General features: G+C 40.6%; 1 protein-coding gene across 3 annotated transcripts in view; it reads right to left on the reverse strand.

Annotated features, from left to right (window-relative positions):
- Positions 1–5,036: 5,036 nt before the first annotated feature.
- Positions 5,037–21,787, reverse strand: part of ccbe1 (collagen and calcium binding EGF domains 1) — a 37,675-nt gene continuing 20,924 nt past the window's right edge. The window contains exons 4-12 of one of the 3 annotated variants that reach the window (XM_056433103.1): positions 17,687–17,739; positions 17,364–17,498; positions 16,336–16,473; positions 14,417–14,523; positions 12,799–12,907; positions 11,598–11,737; positions 9,784–9,819; positions 6,646–6,681; positions 5,037–5,551 (exon numbers count right to left, since the gene is read on the reverse strand). In XM_056433103.1, coding sequence (XP_056289078.1) covers positions 5,279–5,551; positions 6,646–6,681; positions 9,784–9,819; positions 11,598–11,737; positions 12,799–12,907; positions 14,417–14,523; positions 16,336–16,473; positions 17,364–17,498; positions 17,687–17,739 — 1,027 coding nt within the window. In that variant the 3' untranslated portion in view covers positions 5,037–5,278. Of the gene's footprint in view, positions 5,552–6,645; positions 6,682–9,783; positions 9,820–11,597; positions 11,738–12,798; positions 12,908–14,416; positions 14,527–16,335; positions 16,474–17,363; positions 17,499–17,686; positions 17,740–21,787 lie in introns of all 3 variants that reach the window. The other 2 variants (XM_056433102.1, XM_056433104.1) reach the window with 2 other exon arrangements.

Raw genomic sequence — 21,787 nt, forward strand, 5'->3', positions numbered from 1 at the left:
TTTTTATATTTAATTTAATTTTTACACTGCAGTCATTAGTCTTGTATTGTGTATGCATATATGTTGTATACATATATATTTTATTTTGTATTTTATATTTTACTTTGTATACATCTATATCTTTCATCCCTGTTTTTTATATTTTATATTTTATTCGTTTATTATTGGTGCTACTGTGACGATTAATAAAATATTCCCTTGTCCGAACATGTTCTTACCTCCACTTGCTTATGTGTATGTTAAGCCATCGTTTTGTTGGGTCATAATGAGGACATCCGAAACTGGCCTAATCAGATAAAACAAATAAACAGTCGTGCTTCATGGGGCTGCTTGTTCCTGGAGGATCTGAAGATGTTTGTGTTACCCATGTCACATTAGGGGGAAAGGGAGAGTGGCTCGTCACCTCCTGCAGTGACACCACAGCTTAGTTCAATGAAGCCTGCTGCCTCATGGTGTTTATTCATACCTGAAAAGCACAAAGCAGCCAATTATCACACGGACAACACGCCGGCTGAGACGACAGCGTGTTAAGGAAACGTCCCGCGGTCGAACCCGCTGTGCTCCTAAGGTTTTGCAAATCTTTAGCCGACTATACGTGAGGACCGGGAGATCACGATGTTTACGTTTGAATTACCATCTGCTCGAGTTTGATTTTCATTCGGCGTATCCATGTTGCACGTGTGCGTCAGACAGGAGACACAAGGCCTCATTTATTAAAGATGAAACCAGAGTTCGATGAGGATACTAACTCGCAACACAGAACCGGCTCTCCGCGGTTTTTATTTGCTGGCTCAATTCTGTGCGCACACAGACCGCATAGTCGGACAATGCAGACAGGCTGAACCTTTATATTTCAGATTCAACACGGTCCAGCGTGGTCCAGCCGAGAGAGGGCACTCATTGTCCACTGAGGACTTTAGCACATTCATTTGAAGAGCAGCCCTTTCTCATTATTAACAGACACACTAAACGATGGACCCCAAACAATCCCGGACAGATCCCTTTATGCGCACAAGTGCTCAACGTTTCAGCAAACCACCGCGTGCCCTCCACCGCTCCCTCTTCTTTTCAGATATACCTGCACAGACGTGAAAGATGTGGAGGACACAAAAGATATTCTCAACTTTCCCTTTCTCCCATTCTGTTAAACGGGCCCATTTTAAAGCTTTTTATTTGTGCAAAGCCTCTCATTAACTCTGCTCACGCCGCCTCCCTCGGCTGGCTGTTGCTCGAGTACTGGGTGTTGTAAAAAAAAAAAAAAAGCTACCAATTAGTCTCTCATCAGCTCCAATTAGGGGAGACAAAGCCAGAGTAGAGATAACTCAACGAGCGGGAGAGGTGGAAGGGCGAGGGGGCCGTCTACGTGTGTTTCTGTGCGTGTTCGTGCACGTGTGTGTGTAGTCCGGGCCGGCACAACATAGTTTGTAATCATTGAAGAACTTGTGGCCATTCAGTTTGACCCGCTGCAGCACAGGTCCATTCACTCTGCAGGCTCCTCAGCGGACCCCTTTCTCTGGGCCAAGTGTTGTTGTGCTGGGAAGACAGGCCCCCCAGGAGTCCCAGAAGGAGAGCCATTCAATCCTCTCCCTGCCTGGAGCACATAAAGCACTTAAGGCCTGGCCGATCTCTCATTATTGTCTCCTTCACTCTCAATACTTCCTTAAACTTCGGCCCCAACAAGAGCAAGCCCTTTTACAGGGGGACATAGGGGATGTGAAGGGGGTGCCTTTCACCTCATTAGAATTGAATTTGCACTGTCTTGTAATTACGTCGGAGGGCAACAATGTGTTTTTCTCATCATAATCTTCACTGAATGGGGGATTTTTGGGGCAGTTAATTTGCTGCCCACACTAATGCATTACTGAATGAATTGGGTAGCACTAATTTTCTCTATGCTGCCCCTCTGTTTGTTTCCTCTGTTGGTTTGGAACAGTTCTGGGCAGCCGCTGCTTATAAAATTACCTCATTAAAGCCTTTATCGCAGCACAGTAACTCACTCATTCATTCGTTATCGAACATTTTCTTTGGAAAGGGGACTGAGGGTGTTCCCATTCAGTGTTGAATCTTTTTGTGGGTAGTTCTAAATAATGAGGGGGGACGAGCAGGGAGATATAATTAGGAACAAGAGGGCACTTCAGCAAATATTTGAAATCTTTTTAAGGCCTGCCCTTGTATGATGGTGATTAATTACTTCCAGAAGGGATTTTGGACAAATATATTGCCAAGTCCCCCCCCCCCCCCCCACAGGACGTTCTTTTCGGCTCCTCTAATCAAATCTGAATCATGAGATGTACCGTTCTAAAAAAAAGAACAGTCAATAAAAATTTAAAAAAAGTCTTATTGCGAAACAAATACACATGTCAACAATAAGGCAGCTTTTAATGAAGGTGTATCTGAATGTTTGGAAGGATTCCTTAGCCTGCACTGAGAGAAATTAACAAATGTGTTTTTGTTTGGGATATTGATGACATGATGATGATTGGAATACTATTAATAATTATGGTGACAACAAACGGCAGTGATGTTGTAAGGTGGTCACTTTCTAATGTAATGCGTTGCTTGCAGGAACACAATGCAACAGGTTTTCTCAACATGGTGACGGCAACTACTCAGGCCAAGTTGATCCAATTGGTCTCTTCCAGGTTTTCACTCGTGGCTGCCCACAGTGTTGTCAATCTATGAGAGGAAAGATGTCAAATAGTGTTGCATAACATCTAATTTCAGGCCTCGAGTCCAAAAATAAACAAGACAACCCACATTACTTATGCTCAGTGAACATCTCCACAAAGCTTTATTCATAATTGTGATTTGATTAGCTTTCTGTGCTTCTCCGTGAACTCCACTGCAGTTGAATGAGTGCTCTGACCACTGAGTGCTCTGCCTCGATCACACAGGGGACCGGACTGTGGATGACTTAGAAAAGACCGCCACCTGGCGGACGGAGAGGGGTACTGGGCAGTGATGGAAGAAGATTATTTACTTCTGTAAAAGTATCAAAAGTAAAAGCACTCTTGCAGTTTGGCCCCTACATGTTATTTGAAGCCTGTTTTTTCTCTAACAATTAATTGTATTTTATGAGATCATCATACGTTTGTGTTTTTTTCATTTAATTTCCAAATGTTAATCTGGTAGCTGTTATAAATGGGGAGTAAAAGCAAAACAAATCAGGAAGAAATATTCTCAAGAAAGGTACCTCAACATTGTACTTAATTATGTTAGTAAATTTAGTTAAATTACACAAAAGGTAATACACCAGTTCACTATTAATGAGCAATTCATCAGGAATAACAATCCATTTGATCATAACCCGTCACACTGACATCATACTGAAGGATGAGATGCTGCAAAGGGGATTATATGAAAAGATGATTGGGCGGAATCACATTTTATGGGGAATTAATAATGAAAAAGCCCAAAACTTGTTAATATTGTTGAGGCATGTTTTGTCTGTCACACACGAGTCATTTTCCATTGAAACATCTGGTGTACATTTATATCTAAACTTAGGTTGCATATCCACCAGATACAACCCAAACTCTATTGATAGAATGAGTGGAGCTCAAACGGTTCAAAATGACAACATACCTCAAGCTTCCTGGGAAACCCGGACAGCCTCCTCACGAGAGTCTCGGGAGCAGAGGATGCCACACTGGATGCTCTATTGATATTTAGCCAAACATATTATTAGTGGTAGAAAAAGAGAAGAAAAGTATTTAGATTTTTCACCCCCTCAAAAAAATCAAGTTTACATTCCTTGCATAAGTTAATGTTGTATCAGCAGTGTAGTGGTTAAGTTGGCAATGCAAAAAAGAAGAAGAAATGATTATGATGCAGAGATAAGATGTATAAAACACCTACATAAAACAATGATAATCAATAGTGAATGAGCTTTAAAGGTCAACATGTTTCATCTTAAAAATGTGTAAAATAAAAAGGATAAAATACTCACTTGACAGATGTAGTAAATAACTTGATATCTTTTATGAAGGAAAACAAGCACCATAACAGCCTCAGACCAGCGCTGTTGAGCAAGGCAGTGTGTTTTGAACATGTAATACGTGACATCACCTTGTTGTCTGGAGCTACAGGACATGCTCGTCTTTCTTCTAAAACCTCATTCTCACTCCAGAGGCTCAACAAGTTCCAGCTGCAAAGTTACATCGTCTAATCCTATTGGGGTTGTCAAATATTGACATATTCAAAGTTAAATATATTTCAAAAGGTCAATAGTCATGAACATCTATAAAGGTAAGTAAAGATTGTTTGTTGCCAAACAATCGTCCTTATATTTGCTTATAAATACATTGTGTTCTAAAATCCATCAATTAATAATAATAATTCAGACTTCTATAGTATATTCTTTTCTAAGTACACAAATACGCTTATTAAATTAAATGTGATACTGATCATAAATACAACAACGGGGGACTTTAAGGTCAAACACCATGTGAGCTTTTTAATAGAAACACCAGAGATGCACTTGTTCCTGGACAAAAGAAACCGCAGATATTTCGGCTGCTGCATAAACACCTCCAGTTATGACGTAAGTCTTTATCCTGAGCGACTGAGGGGCTTTGAGAGTGTCGCCCTCTGGTGGAGAACTATCAGATAACCATGACCCACAGTCGAGTATGTACAGAAGAGTCCACTGTTTATGTTTACCTATTTGTTTACCTTTTGTCTTGCATACTATTTCTGTGGAAGTACATTTACAGCAACAAAAAAACAACTAATTCCTTATATGGGTACAGATGGGCAACAAAGCTGATTTTGATATTAAAATGAACTTTCGACAAAAATAAATGCAGGTATTCTTTTCCATCTTCTAATTATTTTTACTTTGCTGCCATAGCAACTAAAAACTACAGTGAGGTGTTTTACAAATGAAGAATAATGGCATTTGATTCACAGTCCAACATTTGTGCCGTTTTAACCCCTCTTGTGAATTTATTTGTGATCGATTCATCCGTTGGGTTTCGGGTGGGCTCCCTCTCTGATGCAATGCGTGAGAAACAGAATAATACACCGTCATAAAGTAGAGTTTAAAAGCTGCTCTCATGAGAGACTTGTTTAATGAACCATACGTTTCTGAAAATATATAATTAAAAAAACATGCATTTGCACAGTACTCATTTAGTTAAAAAATATTCACACAAACTCATATATCATACAAAAATATACATCTGTGATCGACAGGCATACAGCTCATTATGTTTAAATAAAAAATGCAAACCCCTTCAACATGTACACCCGACACCAAGTATTTAAACCCACCCCCTTAAATATTCCAGTCAAAGTCTGTCCTCTCTCGCGCTGGTTTCCTCTTCCTGTTCCTCTTGGATGCTCGGCCTGGTGGAGGTGGAGGGTCCTTATGGTCCTCACCTGAGCCCGTATCCAGACCGTCCTGGTTGTCCCGCCAGCTGTCGGGCTCCACGGCGAGGTCCCCCGGAGAGAGCGAGGGCCGCCCGTACACCTTGCTCTGCAGGTCGGCGATGTCGTTACGGATGTCGGCCATCAGCAGAAGCAGGAAGTCGAAGGAGCCTGGAGGGCCCTGCCGGTCGAGGGAAACACACGGTTATTATTCATTAAATACCCAGTTTATTATCTTAAAAATGTTTTCTGGAGATATCATGTAGTTACTCTACTTTTTACACGGGACGATTACATTTCTTCTGCGTCTCTATATGTATTAATAAATCTCAGATTGTCACAACAGAAATCCAGCTGATCAATGGACCGTCTGCGACTGGTCGACGTTTCTCAGGATTCGATAAACACGAGCAGCATCAGTGTTTATCCAAGAGGACGATGCTTACGCTGGGCTGCACACTATTTAGCTCGAGTTGGACACTTTCATTAACTGCGTTGTCTGGTGTCCAGAGTCCCCAGTGGTCTGGTTCTCATGCAAGCTTTAGAGGAACTTGTTAGGTTGTAATAGTTTATTTTGATAACATCTGCAGAGGTCTTATGTTTTAAATTAATACATATAGAAAGATATTATAATAGAAAATATTAGGGAGAATATTGATATTGTTATTAATGTGTTATGAAGCATAGGGGTAATGTTTACTCTATGCAAATGTAAATGGCAAGAAGTAATGTATGTTGCATGAGAGTGACTGTATGTTCGTATTATAGATTGACGAGGCCGGTTGAATTCCGTCAAGTGACTTACAATAACAAGGGACTTTTATTGTGAAAGTGACTTTAATGCAGACAATAACAAGACGGGACTCTTATTGTGAAAATACTTGTTTAGCGACTTGACCTGAAGTGACGTTTTGACCGGGGCCAGGGACATTGAGTATAAAACTCCGTGGATTAGAGAAATCGGGTCTCTTCCACAGGTATCCTCGACGCCGGAAGGAGGGGGAGGAGCCGAAGAAGAGCGCGGTCGTGAGCCTCGAATGTTTGTTTTACACTTCCTGCCATTAAATGTTGATAACTTAATCCATGCGCGTCCGGAAGCCTGTTTTCCATCATTTGCGAAGTGCCCAGTTTCAGAACTACTTTACAAACTCTATTGTTCTGGATAATAGTAACAAGTACAACAATGTCCCCTTGCGGGATAAATAAAGTATCTCCATCTATCCATCTATCTATATCTCATTAGTGTGGCATCAAAATAGATGACTAGAATCTTACTGGTGGTCCGACAGGCCCAGAAGCTCCTCTCTCCCCCTGGGGAAACAAAACAAATATACATCTTATAGGAATTACAGTTGTGAGAGAAGCACACAAATAATTCCTATAGTTTAGTTTTTAAGAGCTAGAGGAAAGGAGGGAAACGTGAGATCAGGATGAGACTAACTATAAGCACGCATGTCCCTTTAAGGACATTAATGATTCAATAACTGTGAAATGGTTTGACACAACAACAACAACACCATTGACAACACTCATGTCTGTATGTTACGAATGGCACTGGACCTGGGAGGTGATTACGTTAGCTTAGCATAAAGACTGGGAGCAGGTAGCCTGGCTCTCTAAAGTCGCAGACAGCACCCGTCACCTCTAAAACTCACTAATTCACGCATTACATCTCCTTCATTTGATCCATGAACCAACCGGACATGTAAAAACACATTTGGCCATTATTTGGTGTACAGCTTAAACAAACGCAAACAAAACATGTTAATTAGTGAAGCTACGCTAATTGGATTCCTACTTTATGGCTTTATGACATCAGAGTGGTGCCTTATCCATCTTATCCAACTCATAATAATGTTAATGCATTTCCCAAATTCTAGAACTTGTCCTGAAACTGGGCCCCGTTCATACGACATAAACATACATGAGGCTCGACAAGTATCATGGCCGCCTGTTGACCCACACACGCACACACACACACACACACACACACACACAGGCCGGACCCCGGTGGTTGTTAGCCGGGCTCAGGGTCACACCGGGGCTGGCAGTGTTTTGGCAGATGGTTTGGATTTGTTCCTCAGAGAGACAGATTACTATCAACCTCCAATCTATCCACACAAACATCCCGGCTGTGGTGGGAGAAGACAGAGGAACTAAGTCAAGAAAGCAGATGCACCCAAGTTGTTCCATCCGTGATCCCCAAGCCAAGCAAACATCGCCTCTTGGATCTCGTTCTACCCGGAACACCTTTATACAGGGTTCACACATTGTGACCGATGGATTTCCAGGACATTTCCATGACTTTAAAACAAATGTCCATGACCAAACTGAAATCTCGGTATAAACATGAACAATTTAGAAAATGTTGCGTATCGAAAGCGTACACCAGCTTATATTTTGAGCGTCTTTCTTTAAAAAATATATTAATTATTTCAAACTCGGCATAAATGAACACGTGATTATAACAAATTTCCATGACTTTTCCAAAACTTTGATGATTTAAGTTTTTTCCATGACTTTACCATTTTAAAAATCCATGACTTCCAGGTTTCCTATGACCGTACGAACCCCGTTTATACCTCGTACTTCCCTCGCTCAGTGACATGGATGACTCGCCTAAGAAATATGATTTCAATTCTGGTTTTTTTTATAGCGTCAAACCCAGATTCCTGTCTGACTATAATGACTCTTCGGCCTGAGGTCTACCTCAACTGGCTGCTCTGGGTCACAGAGACCCATCTCCCCATTCTAGTCAACTTTCCCGTGACACGGAGGGAGACCCTACCACTGTCACTGCACCACCAATCCACCAACACAGGTTTACAGGACGTTTTAACTTCAACTTTGTAACACGATCTTGTGTTTCTGACTGCAGCTGCTCGTTGATCGTCTTTCAGAGGAATATCACAACATGAGAAAGAAGGCACAAGCAAATCAGATTTAAATGGGAAAAATGCAAAGACAAATCTCACCGTAACCAGGGTGGAAACTTCATCGTGCCGCTTTAATCTAATGCTTAACCATCTGCTGGAGCCTTTGAAAAACACTTTGCTGAGGCTTCGTGGGGATGCGAAGCAACAACAACAATAAAAACATCCCAGTTATCCTTTTGAGAGCTCACTACCTCTCTCAGCTGTTCACCAAATCCATGTGATATTCCAGACAACCGCAATAGCCTCAGGAGGAAGTTCCGGGTTGCCACTTGAACAGACTTCCTGTTCATCAATTCTTACTGAGGAACTTGTATGCAAAACATTGTTTTTTGTCTCTGGGGGCCACTTTTTAAAAATGACCAAACCATTGTGACTCAAACAGGCTTCATCTATTAATCACGCAGAGCACATTTGTGGGTAAATGAATGTTCCTGACATCACCTCATTATGTTGGGCAGGTAAACCAGCTTTGAAAAAAGAAAAAAGATAAACAGTATGTTTGAGAAATCCTAACTTTTTTTTTATGGATTTGTAATTGAAAACATATACACTTGTTAAATACTTCATAAATAAGACAAAATAAAAGCCTTCAGGCAGAGCTAACATCTCATTCTTTTACATTGATCAGTGAAACAAACTGAATGTAAGCCAAGTAGGCAACAATTATCCAAATAAAAACCAACATTGAGGCTCCTTCACGTGGTTTAAAAGTGTGCTGCAAATAAAAAATTGAAATAAAAAATACAGATGAAAAATAGCCTCTTGGCTAACTGGCACATTTACTGAAATGTTTTTATCAATGTGCACTGTCCCTTACTAAATAAACCATAATAAAAAAAATAAAAAAAATAGACGGGTAGAAATTCTGCACATTTATTAGCGGACCCTAAAAAGATCTCCTACGCCGACCTGCGGGTCTCGACCCGGTCTTTTTCCTGCTCCGAACAAATATTAATGCTTTGACATAATCTGTAATCTCAGATCTGATTGGGCATCTGCAAATCAGCCACAAGTTTGGGCCAAGGAGCTCTCATGTCAGGCAAAATATTTCCTCCTCCTCCTCCTCCTCCTGTAGCAGCTTGTAGTGATCTTATCCTCTAAGGGACGCGCGCCGCCTGTGAAGCACGGAGCTGATGATTTGTGAGAACCCTGGCACCTACTCGCCTTCTGCTTTCGCATTTGGATGTTGAGAGACGTTTTGGCTATTGAGAAATATCTTTTGACGGATAAATTGGCAGATGAGGTAAATATATCAAGTTGGTATTTGGGAATCTTTTTGCAACTCTCTCATCTTTTCTTTGAGACGGGCCAAGAGTAAAATTCTGCTGCCAACACGAATGAGTCCTCTGCCTGAACGGCACCACGCTAGACTCCTGTTCTCCAATGTGCAACAACAACAACAAAAAGAGACTCATCTAGATTAGTTATGCAAAGTCATGTTACACAGATTAGTTGACAACATATCATCTGACCTCACCTTTGGGCCGTCTTTTCCCGCCGCTCCTGGAGGGCCCTGTTAAATGTAGGAAAGAAAAAAAAATGCTTTTCATATCGGTTTCCTTTCACTCTCCAAAGACATACAACTGGATTTTGTGAGGGGAATTTGCATGCGACTCTCTATCTGATCGGGTTTCCCACCCTTGCACTCGGAAACGTGTTAATGTTCACTTCAATATTTCCACAGAAAACCAATTTATTCTAATCCGACATCTTCGTCGTGCTCCACCAACGTTGATTATCCAGGATTAGCTCTGAGCCCGCCTCCAGGCCATTTTTAAGTGACTTCAGCTCGATAGAAGAGCGCTTTGATCTCTTCCCTGAAATATTCAGCATTAAAAGACGTGTGAACACATTGTATAGGGAGTACAGACAATATTCAGATGAGTACCAAGCCGGTGAGTCACACCATCATCATCTCTAAAAACACTGACGTGTGTGAGCTGGAGTCCAAACCACGGTGTTCAGAATCTAGTGGGTTTTTTGTGGAGAGAAGAACAACTCTATTTCATTCAGACCTCAGCAGCATGTGCACCGATTAAATGGATTAGCGTGTCACGGAACACACACAATGTGTTCACACTTCTTTTACACACACACACTCCCTATACAATGTGTACACACACACCCTATACAATGTACACACACACACTCCCTATACAATGTACACACTCCCTAAACAATGTACACACACACTCCCTATACAATGTACACACACACACTCCCTATACAATGTACACACACACGCCCTATACAATGTACACACACACTCCCTATACAATGTACACACACTCCCTATACAATGTACACACACACACACACTCCCTATACAATGTACACACACACACACACTCCCTCTACAATGTACACACACTCCCTAAACAATTTACACACACACACACCCTATACACACACTCCCTATACAATGTACACACACACACACTCCCTATACAATGTACACACACACACACACTCCCTATACAATGTACACACACACACTCCCTAAACAATGTACACACACACACTCCCTATACAATGTACACACACACACACTTGGCCTCATGCAGCTCGTGATATAACTAATTGCAAGTGTTGATGGTCTGATTTATGAATAATGGGATAGCATATATACTCGGGCTTTAAAAAGTAGAACAATGTATTTATGGCCACTTCCTGCACATTCTTGAATTCGATCCCACACTTCAACACCGAGGGGTTCACACTTTCAGGCAAGACCGAGCAGAAGAACACAGCGAGCCAAAGAAAACAAGTAAAGCTGTAAATGGATTCAGACTTCTTTGTTATTACTGCCGTTAAGTGTTTCATCCCTGTTCCCCGTGTGGAAGTTTAGGTTTCATAAAGAGTGAGAGTAATGGGATGGCTCTTTCCTGAAATGCGTCAGCTGAAACACAATAGATACTTGACTGCACTCTACTCATGCTCTCTTTTTAAAAGACGAATCAATCAGCTCTCCTGAGGCGTGTATCACGTTGCAGAATAAGAACAAATTACCTGGATGATTTTTATATTGAATTTAGATCTGCAACATACATTTAATTAGAAAAAAAAGCGTTTCACGGTTTTATTGCATTTATTCTTGTCATCCAGTTTAATTGTGCAGTGAGGAACTGAAGCAACAGAACATAAGGACAATGGAAGAGTCAGGAAAGGTCACCGTCACACACCAACTCAGACTGAACATCTATTGTGTATCGGGGATAATCCAATGTGTGGTAGAGTTTGGTTAAACACAATTATTGAGAATAAATAAGAAAAAAAAGTTTGGTAACTGACCACAGGTCCTCTGGAACCCCGTTTGATATGAGACAGGTCTGGTGTGGGTCCAATGGGTCCCATCAAGCCTCTGGGACCGGGAGACCCAGGGGGCCCCAACAGCCCTGCAAGTCCTGGAGGGCCCTCTGAGCCAGAATCCCCTAAAACAATGCAGACTCATATTAGTGAACTAAAGACAACTACACACAAAAAAGGTCAATCAAAACAATTTTTGGAGGCAGGCGAGGGTTCTAGAAAGGATGGTCAGGTGGTCTGTCCATTGTCTATTCCTCGAGTGCCACCGCCGTCCAGGGTTAGGTTTGAATGTATTTGGTGAAACATCTACAACTAGAATGGGCACTCGGTAGAGCGCATACCTTCGCATATCACAAGATTGGGCATTGAATTATGAACATTTTGGCATTAGTTGCATGCCAATTGGATAAATGGTAAAAAGAAGATTTTGACCTTTTCATGACCTTGACCATGACCTTTGACCCGATCGATCCCAAAATCAAATCAAATGGTCCCCGGATAATAACCAATCATCCCACCAAATTTCATGCGATTCGGTTTTATACTTTTTGAGTTATGCTTGAGTAACACGCATACAAATAAATAAATAAATACACGGCGATCAAAACATTACCTTCCGCATTTTCAATGCGAAGGTAATAAATATCGACTGGATACATGGACACACACTTTGGGACAGACACTCATCAGATTATGAATACTAAAGGGGATTGTAAGACTTTTCCTCGAGGACCACCATGAGGTTGACATTTGTGGTTCCGATTGAAATCACAATTAATGGATAGATTACTGTGACACTTGATAAAGATACGCCATCCCCCTCGTGATAAATGTTAGTCACGGTTCTTTGATCGCCATCAGCAGGTCACACATTACATTTGTCCAGTACTTTAGTTCATAACCAAACTCTCCAATACAAATTAATGGCATTGCCATCTGCTCCAGTTAATAGTCTGTTTTTAGTTGTTATTAGCATACATACACACACACATATATATATACATATATATATAAGCGTGGTCACTGTCAGCATGCTGATGTGAGCATATTTCTTAAAGTCCAGCTGTGCCCGTCATGGCCGTCGACTCAGAGTCTCGCTTCAGACTGAACTATCCCTGCTGGATTCAAGCCAGTTTCCTTACGCACATCTGACATAGTTTTATTATTTTTAACTTTATGGGTTTACCTGGAGGACCCGGGAGACCTGGAGGCCCCGGTAGAAATACGGGCGACGTCAGGATTTTGTGGCTGGTCATCTGCTCGCGGATGTCGGCACTGTTCGACAGCATGGCCATCTAGAATACGAGAACAATGACTTAATGAACAGGTCAATGACAAGTCAACTACAAACAACTGTATGAATGATAAATCAAATAAACTAAAATACATATTCACGTCTTTGTTTCCGTAATCTGAACGCGATGTCAAACATCCAAATGTGAAACATTCAGTCGGTTGTCATTTCTCAATATGTTTTACAAAGTCCAAACAGGAAGGAAATTACACACTGAAGGGCCAACGTCAAGTAAAATTACATTAAAGTGACAGCCAGCCGTAGATGAAAGCTGATCCTCCATCTGCTACGCGCTGCAACTCGGACCGACGCAGGGCCAGGTAACCCCGCTGCATTATTCAGTTCCTGCTCTGTATGCTAAGCGACATCCTCGGGAAAAGTCATCTTTGATCTCAGCGTAACATCACGTGGATATGGCAGTCCCACAGGGACACATTCGAAAGACCTCGCTATGTGGCAAGTGCACACACACACACACACACAGTGACCTTGGGCACGGGGGGTTGAACCTCGGTGTGATTGTGAATTCATTCTTTAACCTTCTAACCTTACAATGAAACGAGTAAATGGCAATACACTTCCCCATGTGCAATAATATAGTGTTTTAGTTTAGTTCTCAATGGATTAATATAAAGAAGAATAAAAGAGGCATATATACTGTATATAGCTGCCTTGTTTACGAACAGAGAAATGCAACCCCACTGTTCACCAAACCGCCCACTAAGTCACACTTAACAATCCTGTTACCTTTAGGGTCAATTTGACCCCATTCAATGTTTAATGTCGGTGTTCTTTGGGGTCAATTTGACCCCAGGCTGCTTTTCACTGTGTCAAACATATAAGAAATATCAACTTTTTTATATATTTAAAGGGCTATTTAGGTAGTTAACAAACATAAAGTACCTCACACTTAAACTTGGGAAACAATATTAATTCTAATAATTTTCTGGAGGTTTTAATAGCTGGAGTCAAATTGACCCCGAGGGTAAAACATGTCAGTAAATATAAAGGTAACAGGAGGGTTAAACATTGAATGGGGTCAAATTGACCCTAAAGGTAACAGGAGGGTTAAGGAACACATCTACAAGCTACATTGAGGAAGGTTTGTCAGGACATTTATTGATTGCTTTTTAAGTGCTCTAATAAATCTTAAGGGAGCTGTACAAATCTGCCTGGTGCTGCTTCTGAAATACTGGCAGATATGTAGTCTTTAGAAAGAAAGCCAGATCTTCAGGTGGTGATAAAGAAACAGAGCAGCTCCACAGATATTTACAGTCGGCTGAATAAAGAAGACGAGTTCGATGCTCACTGGGGTTTTATTTAGGATGAAAAGGGTGAAGCATTACTCGTAAACTGCATGGACTAAATTGAATATTTGCAAGATGCATATTTTTCAATTTCGCCCAATGTGAGCTGGGATCGGCTCCAGCGCCCCACGCCCCTAAAAAAAGTATACGCGGTTTGGATAATGGATGGATGGATACTTTTCCATTTGTTTTCCGACTCTTACCTTCTGTTTAAGCTGGAAGACAGACATCCGGATCTGGAGGAAATCGTCACACGTGGCTGAGCAAGTTCCAGCGTTCATCACGTTGTCAGACTTCTCATAGAGATGCACTGCTGGAAATAAATAAAATAAACAAAATAAAATAAAACAAACAAAAGTTGGCAGAAAATAATTCTTTCAGAAAATCAGGAAAAAACACCACTTTGTTGACTAAATATATGGAAGAATATACTCGGATTTGAGCAAGTATGTCTTTAAATTGTGTGAAAGCAATCCAATTAGAAGAACCACAAACACAACACAGTACCAGGTCTCTGGAACACTAAGCGGTTCCCTTAAGATCCTCGTCCTCGTCGGGAAGAGGGTGTATCCATCAGAGCCGCTTAGCAGACGAGAGCTGAACTAATGTCTGACTCCTGGAAACGATGCATTAAAATGACATGTTTGCCTGTTTTAACATTTTACAAAATGTTCTACAAGCAAGAACTCTTCATTCAGAACACAATGCTGTAGGAAAAAATGACAACATAGGATGTACGGAGCTATGTTACTGTGTTAACCTCTTTCTCCTTTAGGAAGGCTGTAACATCGGGCCACAGGGACCACAACCTTAGCTAACGTCAACACATTTACCCATGGGTTGATTCATGTGTGCGGTCCCTGTAGAAATAAATAAATAAATGAAATGAAAAATGAAATATATGTCGCGTGGTTTTCTCTGGCCGGTAGGGAAACGGCTTCATCTCTACAAATGCTGCTATTCTATGGAAAAGTGGAAATGTCTGGACACTACGTTATGAAGCAGGAACAAGACGATACGAGCCACCGTTTATTACTCTTTAGCTTCTCCTTAAACGTTATAGTAGGTAATGGAAGATAAACTCATGGGAGTAAGTACACCCCCCACACACACACACACACACACATCTGCAGGGTGGTCTATGCAGACTTGGTGGACTTGGCCTATGCCAGTTTATAATTTGAGTCTTCCTTTCAAAAACATATGAATTATTTTAAACTCGGCGTAAATGAACATGTGAATATGACTTTTCCCAAACTTTTGTGATTTTAGTTTTTTCCATGACTTTTCCAGGCCTGGAAATGACCATTTTAAAATTCCATGACTTTTCCAGGTTTTCCATGACCGTACGAACCCTGACAGAAACACCCACACACACACACTCACATCTGCAGGGTGGACTATGCAGACTTGGTGGCGTTTCTTATTTCCCTTATCGACACATACTGAACTGCATTCTTCATCTATTCTCGGTTTCCGTCTCATTTGCTCACTTGGACTTCTTTTCTTTAGAATACTTTTCAGAATTTACTCTCATCCCTTCAATTTTACTTGAAAATGCATTAATGGAATTTCATAAAGTTGAATGAAGAGATGAATAACTCTTTATCCAAACGGTTTGTCTGAAGGCGAGAGAAAAAAAACTACTCTTAAGGTGAAGCAACAACCCAAATAAGCTTTTCTTTAACGTCTTTTATGTTGCATCATCTCCTCATCTGTGTTATGTCTACCACTTTATAGTAGGTAATGGAAGATAAACTCATGGGAGGAAGTAGCACATCTGCAGCCATTGAACGCTTCATTTGCAACTGAATGTGGGGCAAATAAGACTTTATTACCGCCCTGACCTTCTGCGATGTTTTCCTTAAAAAGGCATCCCGCAAATCCGAAAACCAGGAGTCACGGGGGCAGCGGTATGTTCGGGAGCCAGAAATGTTCTGACATGCACATGGAGCCAGGATGTGTAATGATTACCAGGTGCCTATGTTTGCAGTACCAGAGCACCCCTCCCCCTCACCCCCCCTCCCCTCCACAATCTCATTTTCTCCCACTAAATAACAATGTGTGGTCAGCTCCACATCGCAGTCGAATAAAAACGTCAGAGTAAAAATACCATTCTCACCTCTCTCCCCCTTGGTGCATGTTTTCCCATCTCCTTCCAGGAAATAGCCCGTCGCACACTCACACCTGTACGTCCCCACAGAATTGACGCAGATCTGAGAGCACACGGTCATGTTTTCGTCTGCACATTCGTTGACGTCTATATGTTTTAGTGACCGACGGAGAAAATGGAGAGAGACAAAGAACATGCATGTTTTACATACCGCGTTGAGCATGTGTAATATGGTACAGACGAATGTATCCATTCTTCATGGAAGACAAATGACATTTCAACAGTAATGAATTGCATGTGATCGTGGGTTGAAAGCCAAATGAAACCAAACACAATTTAATTGGGGAGAGATTGTAATTATGTAATTATGTTTGTATAGTCAATGGAGCACTTAAATCATATTTGAAAACCAGCAAACAAAAACATGTTATGCAGCGTTACACTCTGCTGTCGTCTTTCACACAAGTGGCCCAGCTCAGTTGAAATTGGGACTGACCAGAACAACACAATCTATAGATTGTGTGAGATAGTTTGACTTCTTGTACTTAAAGATTTCTATTAAATATGTGTAGAATTGTGCAAGTTTGTGCTAACTGACAGGCCATCTACGCACCTTCATGTTAGTTACACATGAGTATGTAAGGCATGTCCTCGTTACATTCGCATTGAAAATACGGAAGGTTATGTTGTAATCGCCGTGTATTTATTTATTTATTTGTGTGCGTGTTACTCGCATAACTCAAAAAGTATTAAACCGGATCGCATGAAATTTGGTGGGATGATTGGTTATTATCAGGGGATCATTTGATTAGATTTTGGGATCGATCGGGTCAAAGATCAAGGTTAAGATCATGAAAAGGTCAAAATCTTCTTTTTACCATAGCGGTCAATTTTTATCCAATTGGCATGCAACTAATGCCAAAATGTTCATAATTCAATGCCCAATCTTGTGATATGCGAAGGTATGCGCTCTACCGAGTGCCCGTTCTAGTTTTTAAAGAGAAATCCTAATGATGAGGTGCTGAACTCGGGCTCACCCAGACAGTACGGTTTCTCTCGGTTGCGGTGACGCTCGCGGTCGTAGCGGTATCCAGGGTAACAGGTGCACACCACTCGACCAAAATGGTCAGTACACTGTTGCTCACAGGGGGCGTCAGCACACACGTCATAGTCTACAGAAATAAACGAGGAATTTAGAACACACACACACACACACACACAAGGGGGATCTCTCATTTGCCCGTCATGGGTCGGTAAACATTCAATGAGGTTAGAAATCGCGAAAAAGTAAAGTGAACATCAAACATTACAGGACTCGATACTTTAAAAAAAAAAAATCACACCAAGATGTGTCCCCTACCTTCAGGAATGCACTGGCCCAACACGAACTTGAAGCCCTTGCAACATTTCCTCCTGTAAAACATCAAATGGACACGCATATCAGCAGCAAATCTAAATTCTTCAACCAATCACATAACAGGGATCACATTGCCACATGACGGGCATAAGGTTGGACAAGTAACATTAATAGAGATCTGCTAAATATCTGGTGATCCAGGGATTGTCTGTTTACGTTTGTTTGTTCATGTGGGAAACATCTTCCTACAAAATGATGTGGACACACAACAGGGCTCGTACATGTTGACCAATGGAATTCCAGGACTTTAAACCAAATTTCCATGACCAAACTGAAATCTCGGTGTGTACATGAAAACTTTTCGAAAATGTTGTATTCAAACAATGAGAATTAGAAAGCATACAGGACTGTCTCTTATTGCTGATTATGGCTTACAGCTTCTCTAAATATTAGAATATAAACAAATAACACCTGCAAGGGTTTCCTGCTGTTATAAATCTTTGGTCTGAGGAAAATTTTATGAGATAGGATTTTAGAGTTAAAGAATAAAAAATAAAGAACTTTATCACAATATTCTAATTTTCTGAGACAGTCCTGTACAATATACCTTAAATGAAACAAATGAATGAGACAATAGTTTAATAGAATAAACATTACTATACATGTTTATTCTTAGAAACACTTATAGAAATGTTTATTCTTTTAATCAAACTATTATCCTTCATGTGCAAATCTGTTTGGACTTGGCCTATGCCGGCTTATAATTGGAGTCTTCCTTTCAAAAACATATGAATTATTTTAAACTCGACGTAAATGAACATGTGAATATAACAAATTTCCATGACTTTTCCAAAACTTTTGTGATTTAAGTTTTTTCCATGACTTTTCCAGGCCTGGAAATGACCATTTTAAAATTCCATGACTTTTCCAGGTTTTCCATGACCGTACGAACCCCGACACAAATGCACACCCCCACACACACTCACATCTGCAGGGTGACTATGCAGACTTGGTGGCGTTTCTTATTTCCCTTATTGACACATACTGAACTGCATTCTTCATCTATTCTCAGTTTCCGTCTCATTTGCTCACTTGTACTTCTTTAGAATAATTTTCAGAATTTACTCTCATCCCTTCAATTTTACTTGAAGATGCATTAATGGAATTTCATAAAGGCCATGTTGAATAAAGAGATGAATTACTCTTTATCCAAACAGTTTGTCTGAAGGGAAAAAACAACTACTTTTAAGGTGAAGCAACAACCCAATAAGCTTTTCTTTAACGTCTTTTATGTTGCATCATCTCCTCATCTGTGTTAAGTCATAACAATACCATCTCCATGAGAGCGTATAGTTGCACTATTCTCTCAGCACGATTCACATCCTCATGAGGTAATACTCATCCCTGAATCACACGCAGCGCTAAGGAAAGGTACTGCAGGTGTTACCTTCAAACAGGAGGGGATAATTAAAAAAAAATCCAATTCCACCATGAAGTCATGGCGATAGTGCAGTCACACTCACTTAGATAACGGCACTGAGAAATGATGACACTAATGCTTTACTGCTTCCATTCAGCAGCTGTTAGGATGATGGGGCATACTTATGGACCCGTCTGGTAATTTCCCAGAATAAATGTTCTTCCTTCTCCGCTTCTCACCAGCATTTCAAAACATTTGATGAAGTGTATTGTCACATTTACTTTACATAACATGTTTACTCTGTGCTCAATGAGGACAACATACAGTAACTCTCCTACAGCTGTCTGCATGCTAACACATGAGCGTGCCAACATTTTCTAGTTAGTGCTGAATGAATCTCATTCTTTAGTTTTGGACAACATGTTTGACCTGATGATAGCGCGAAAGGTTTAGTTATAGGATCGCCAAATGTATGGATTCATCCCGAGGAGAACACAAATGTACGTAAGTTTCATTTTGCTTGTGAAAATATATCCTGAAGTTGACGGAAAATGTCATTCAAATCCACAAGTGTCAAAATAAAAATAACGAGATCAACGCAGTGAGTAGGATTCCCTCTGGTGACCATTAATCTCTGCATCAACCAGTCAACGGTTGTTCATATTTCAGTCTGCACCAGAGTGGGGGACTGACGACAGACAGCGTCATCCCAACGCCACCCTGCTAATGCGCCTTGAAACTTGAAATTCCTGCTGCGGAACGCTACAGGAGCTATTGAGGAAATCCACATTATACATGAGGAAACATGTGAATGTTGTGAGAGTAAGAAAAGCAGATTGTGTTATGTGAAGACAGTTAAACTGACTGGATTTACGAGATGTCCTAAAATGGCCCGTTAGAGACGAAGGAACAGAAGGAGGGTGAATCACGGAATCTCTTAATTTCTTTTTAAAAATCTTTTTGAAGTTTGATTTTCCATTTGCTGACTGCAATCAAATGATGCATGAATAAGAAAAAAGGTCATACTTTTTGTAATAATATAACAGAAATAATAACCCTGGGAAGGTAAATCACAGACTCTGCTCTGCAATCCAATGGCGTCTACAGTCGAGTGCTTTTACAGTCACGTTCATGGGTACAGGAAACAGAGCCGCCAAGTACTTATTTCACTCACAATTTAATATTTACTACTTCCAGAGTGTAACACTTGTAACTCATGGAGGCCTCTATGAGGTAATTCTGTGATTCTACACAGGACGGGAGGTATGAGGGAATCCTGAATTGAAGAGATATTTAATCAGATTATCAAATTGACGTCAGTTGGTGATTTACGGCCTCATATTAATACTATATACAGGGTTCTTACCCATTTTGACCAATGGATTTCCATGACTTTTCCAGGACTTTCCCATGACTTTAAACTAAATGTCCATTATCAAACTGAAATCTTGGTATAAACATGAACATTTTTGAAAATTGTGCGTATTGAGAGTACGCCGGGTTATATTTTGAGCGTCTTTCTTTAAAAAACATATTAATTATTTCAAACTCGCCGTAAAAGAACATGGGATTATAACAAATTTCCAGGACTTTTCCAAAACTTTTATGATTTCAGTTTTTTCCATGACTTTTCCAGGACTGGAAATGACCATTTAAAAATGTCAGGACTTTTCCAGGTTTTCCATGACCGTACGAACCCTGTATATCGTGCAGTGGTTGCCAATGTGTAGTTACATTTGAGTCTTTAGTATGTTTGTCGATCATGAACTGTCTGGTAGTTTGTTAAAGCGAGTTACCGGAAAGCCCTAAATTAGTTTTATGCACGTAGGATGTTCATTAGGCATGGACGTACGTAAATGTGCCAGTGCATGTCAAACTGTGGGATGTTTTGATGTTTGTGGATGTGAGAGAGAGAGAGCACTAATCCGAGGATGGTTTGATGCGAGGCCCAATATTTCATGTCCCAATAACATCCCCATGAAGACAGAAGGAATTTATAGCAAATAAACAAATTAGCAAATCAACCATGTCCAATCATGTGAAAACAAACTTCTACGCCGTCTCCAGACTATCATGAGAAAGGCAGCGTGCCATGGACACTGGGTTCATATCAGTGTTAAAGTTCATTTTCTACTGAACTGTATCTTTATTAAATTATCATTCATGGAAATGCTCATTCGCTTAAACCAATACTCTACCGTATCTAGTTTATCTCATGTCAATAACTAAACGAATCCAAGTGATATGTGGTTCCTTTGCGGTTCAAACCCAAATTACAGTATTATCTGGAATTGTCCTTTCAGAAATAATCATTTAAAATAGTTTGATTTGCATGTTGTCCCTTTGATAACCTTTTCTGTTTTGACACTTGGACATGAGAACAGGCAGTCCAGGGGAGAGGCGGACACGCAAAACCAAAATAGTGATGATGTGACCCGTCTGCAGGTTAAAACAACACGCCGAGTAAACACTGGGTGATAGATATAGGCTGAAGGTCAATGCACTAAAGCAATAAAATAACCTCAAACTAACTACTTGATTTATAGTCTGGGGGTAGAAAATCTGACAGGTCTCACGGATAAACTGACGATACATATAATTCACTGTATCATCACACACCAGACGTATAGCTATCAGCGCTGAAATGGGCCTAACATTTGTGTTTAGGTGTTATTCTCACTTCA

This window comes from Pseudoliparis swirei, chromosome 15 (assembly GCF_029220125.1).
Source record: "Pseudoliparis swirei isolate HS2019 ecotype Mariana Trench chromosome 15, NWPU_hadal_v1, whole genome shotgun sequence".
NCBI classification, from domain to species: Eukaryota; Metazoa; Chordata; class Actinopteri; order Perciformes; family Liparidae; genus Pseudoliparis; species Pseudoliparis swirei.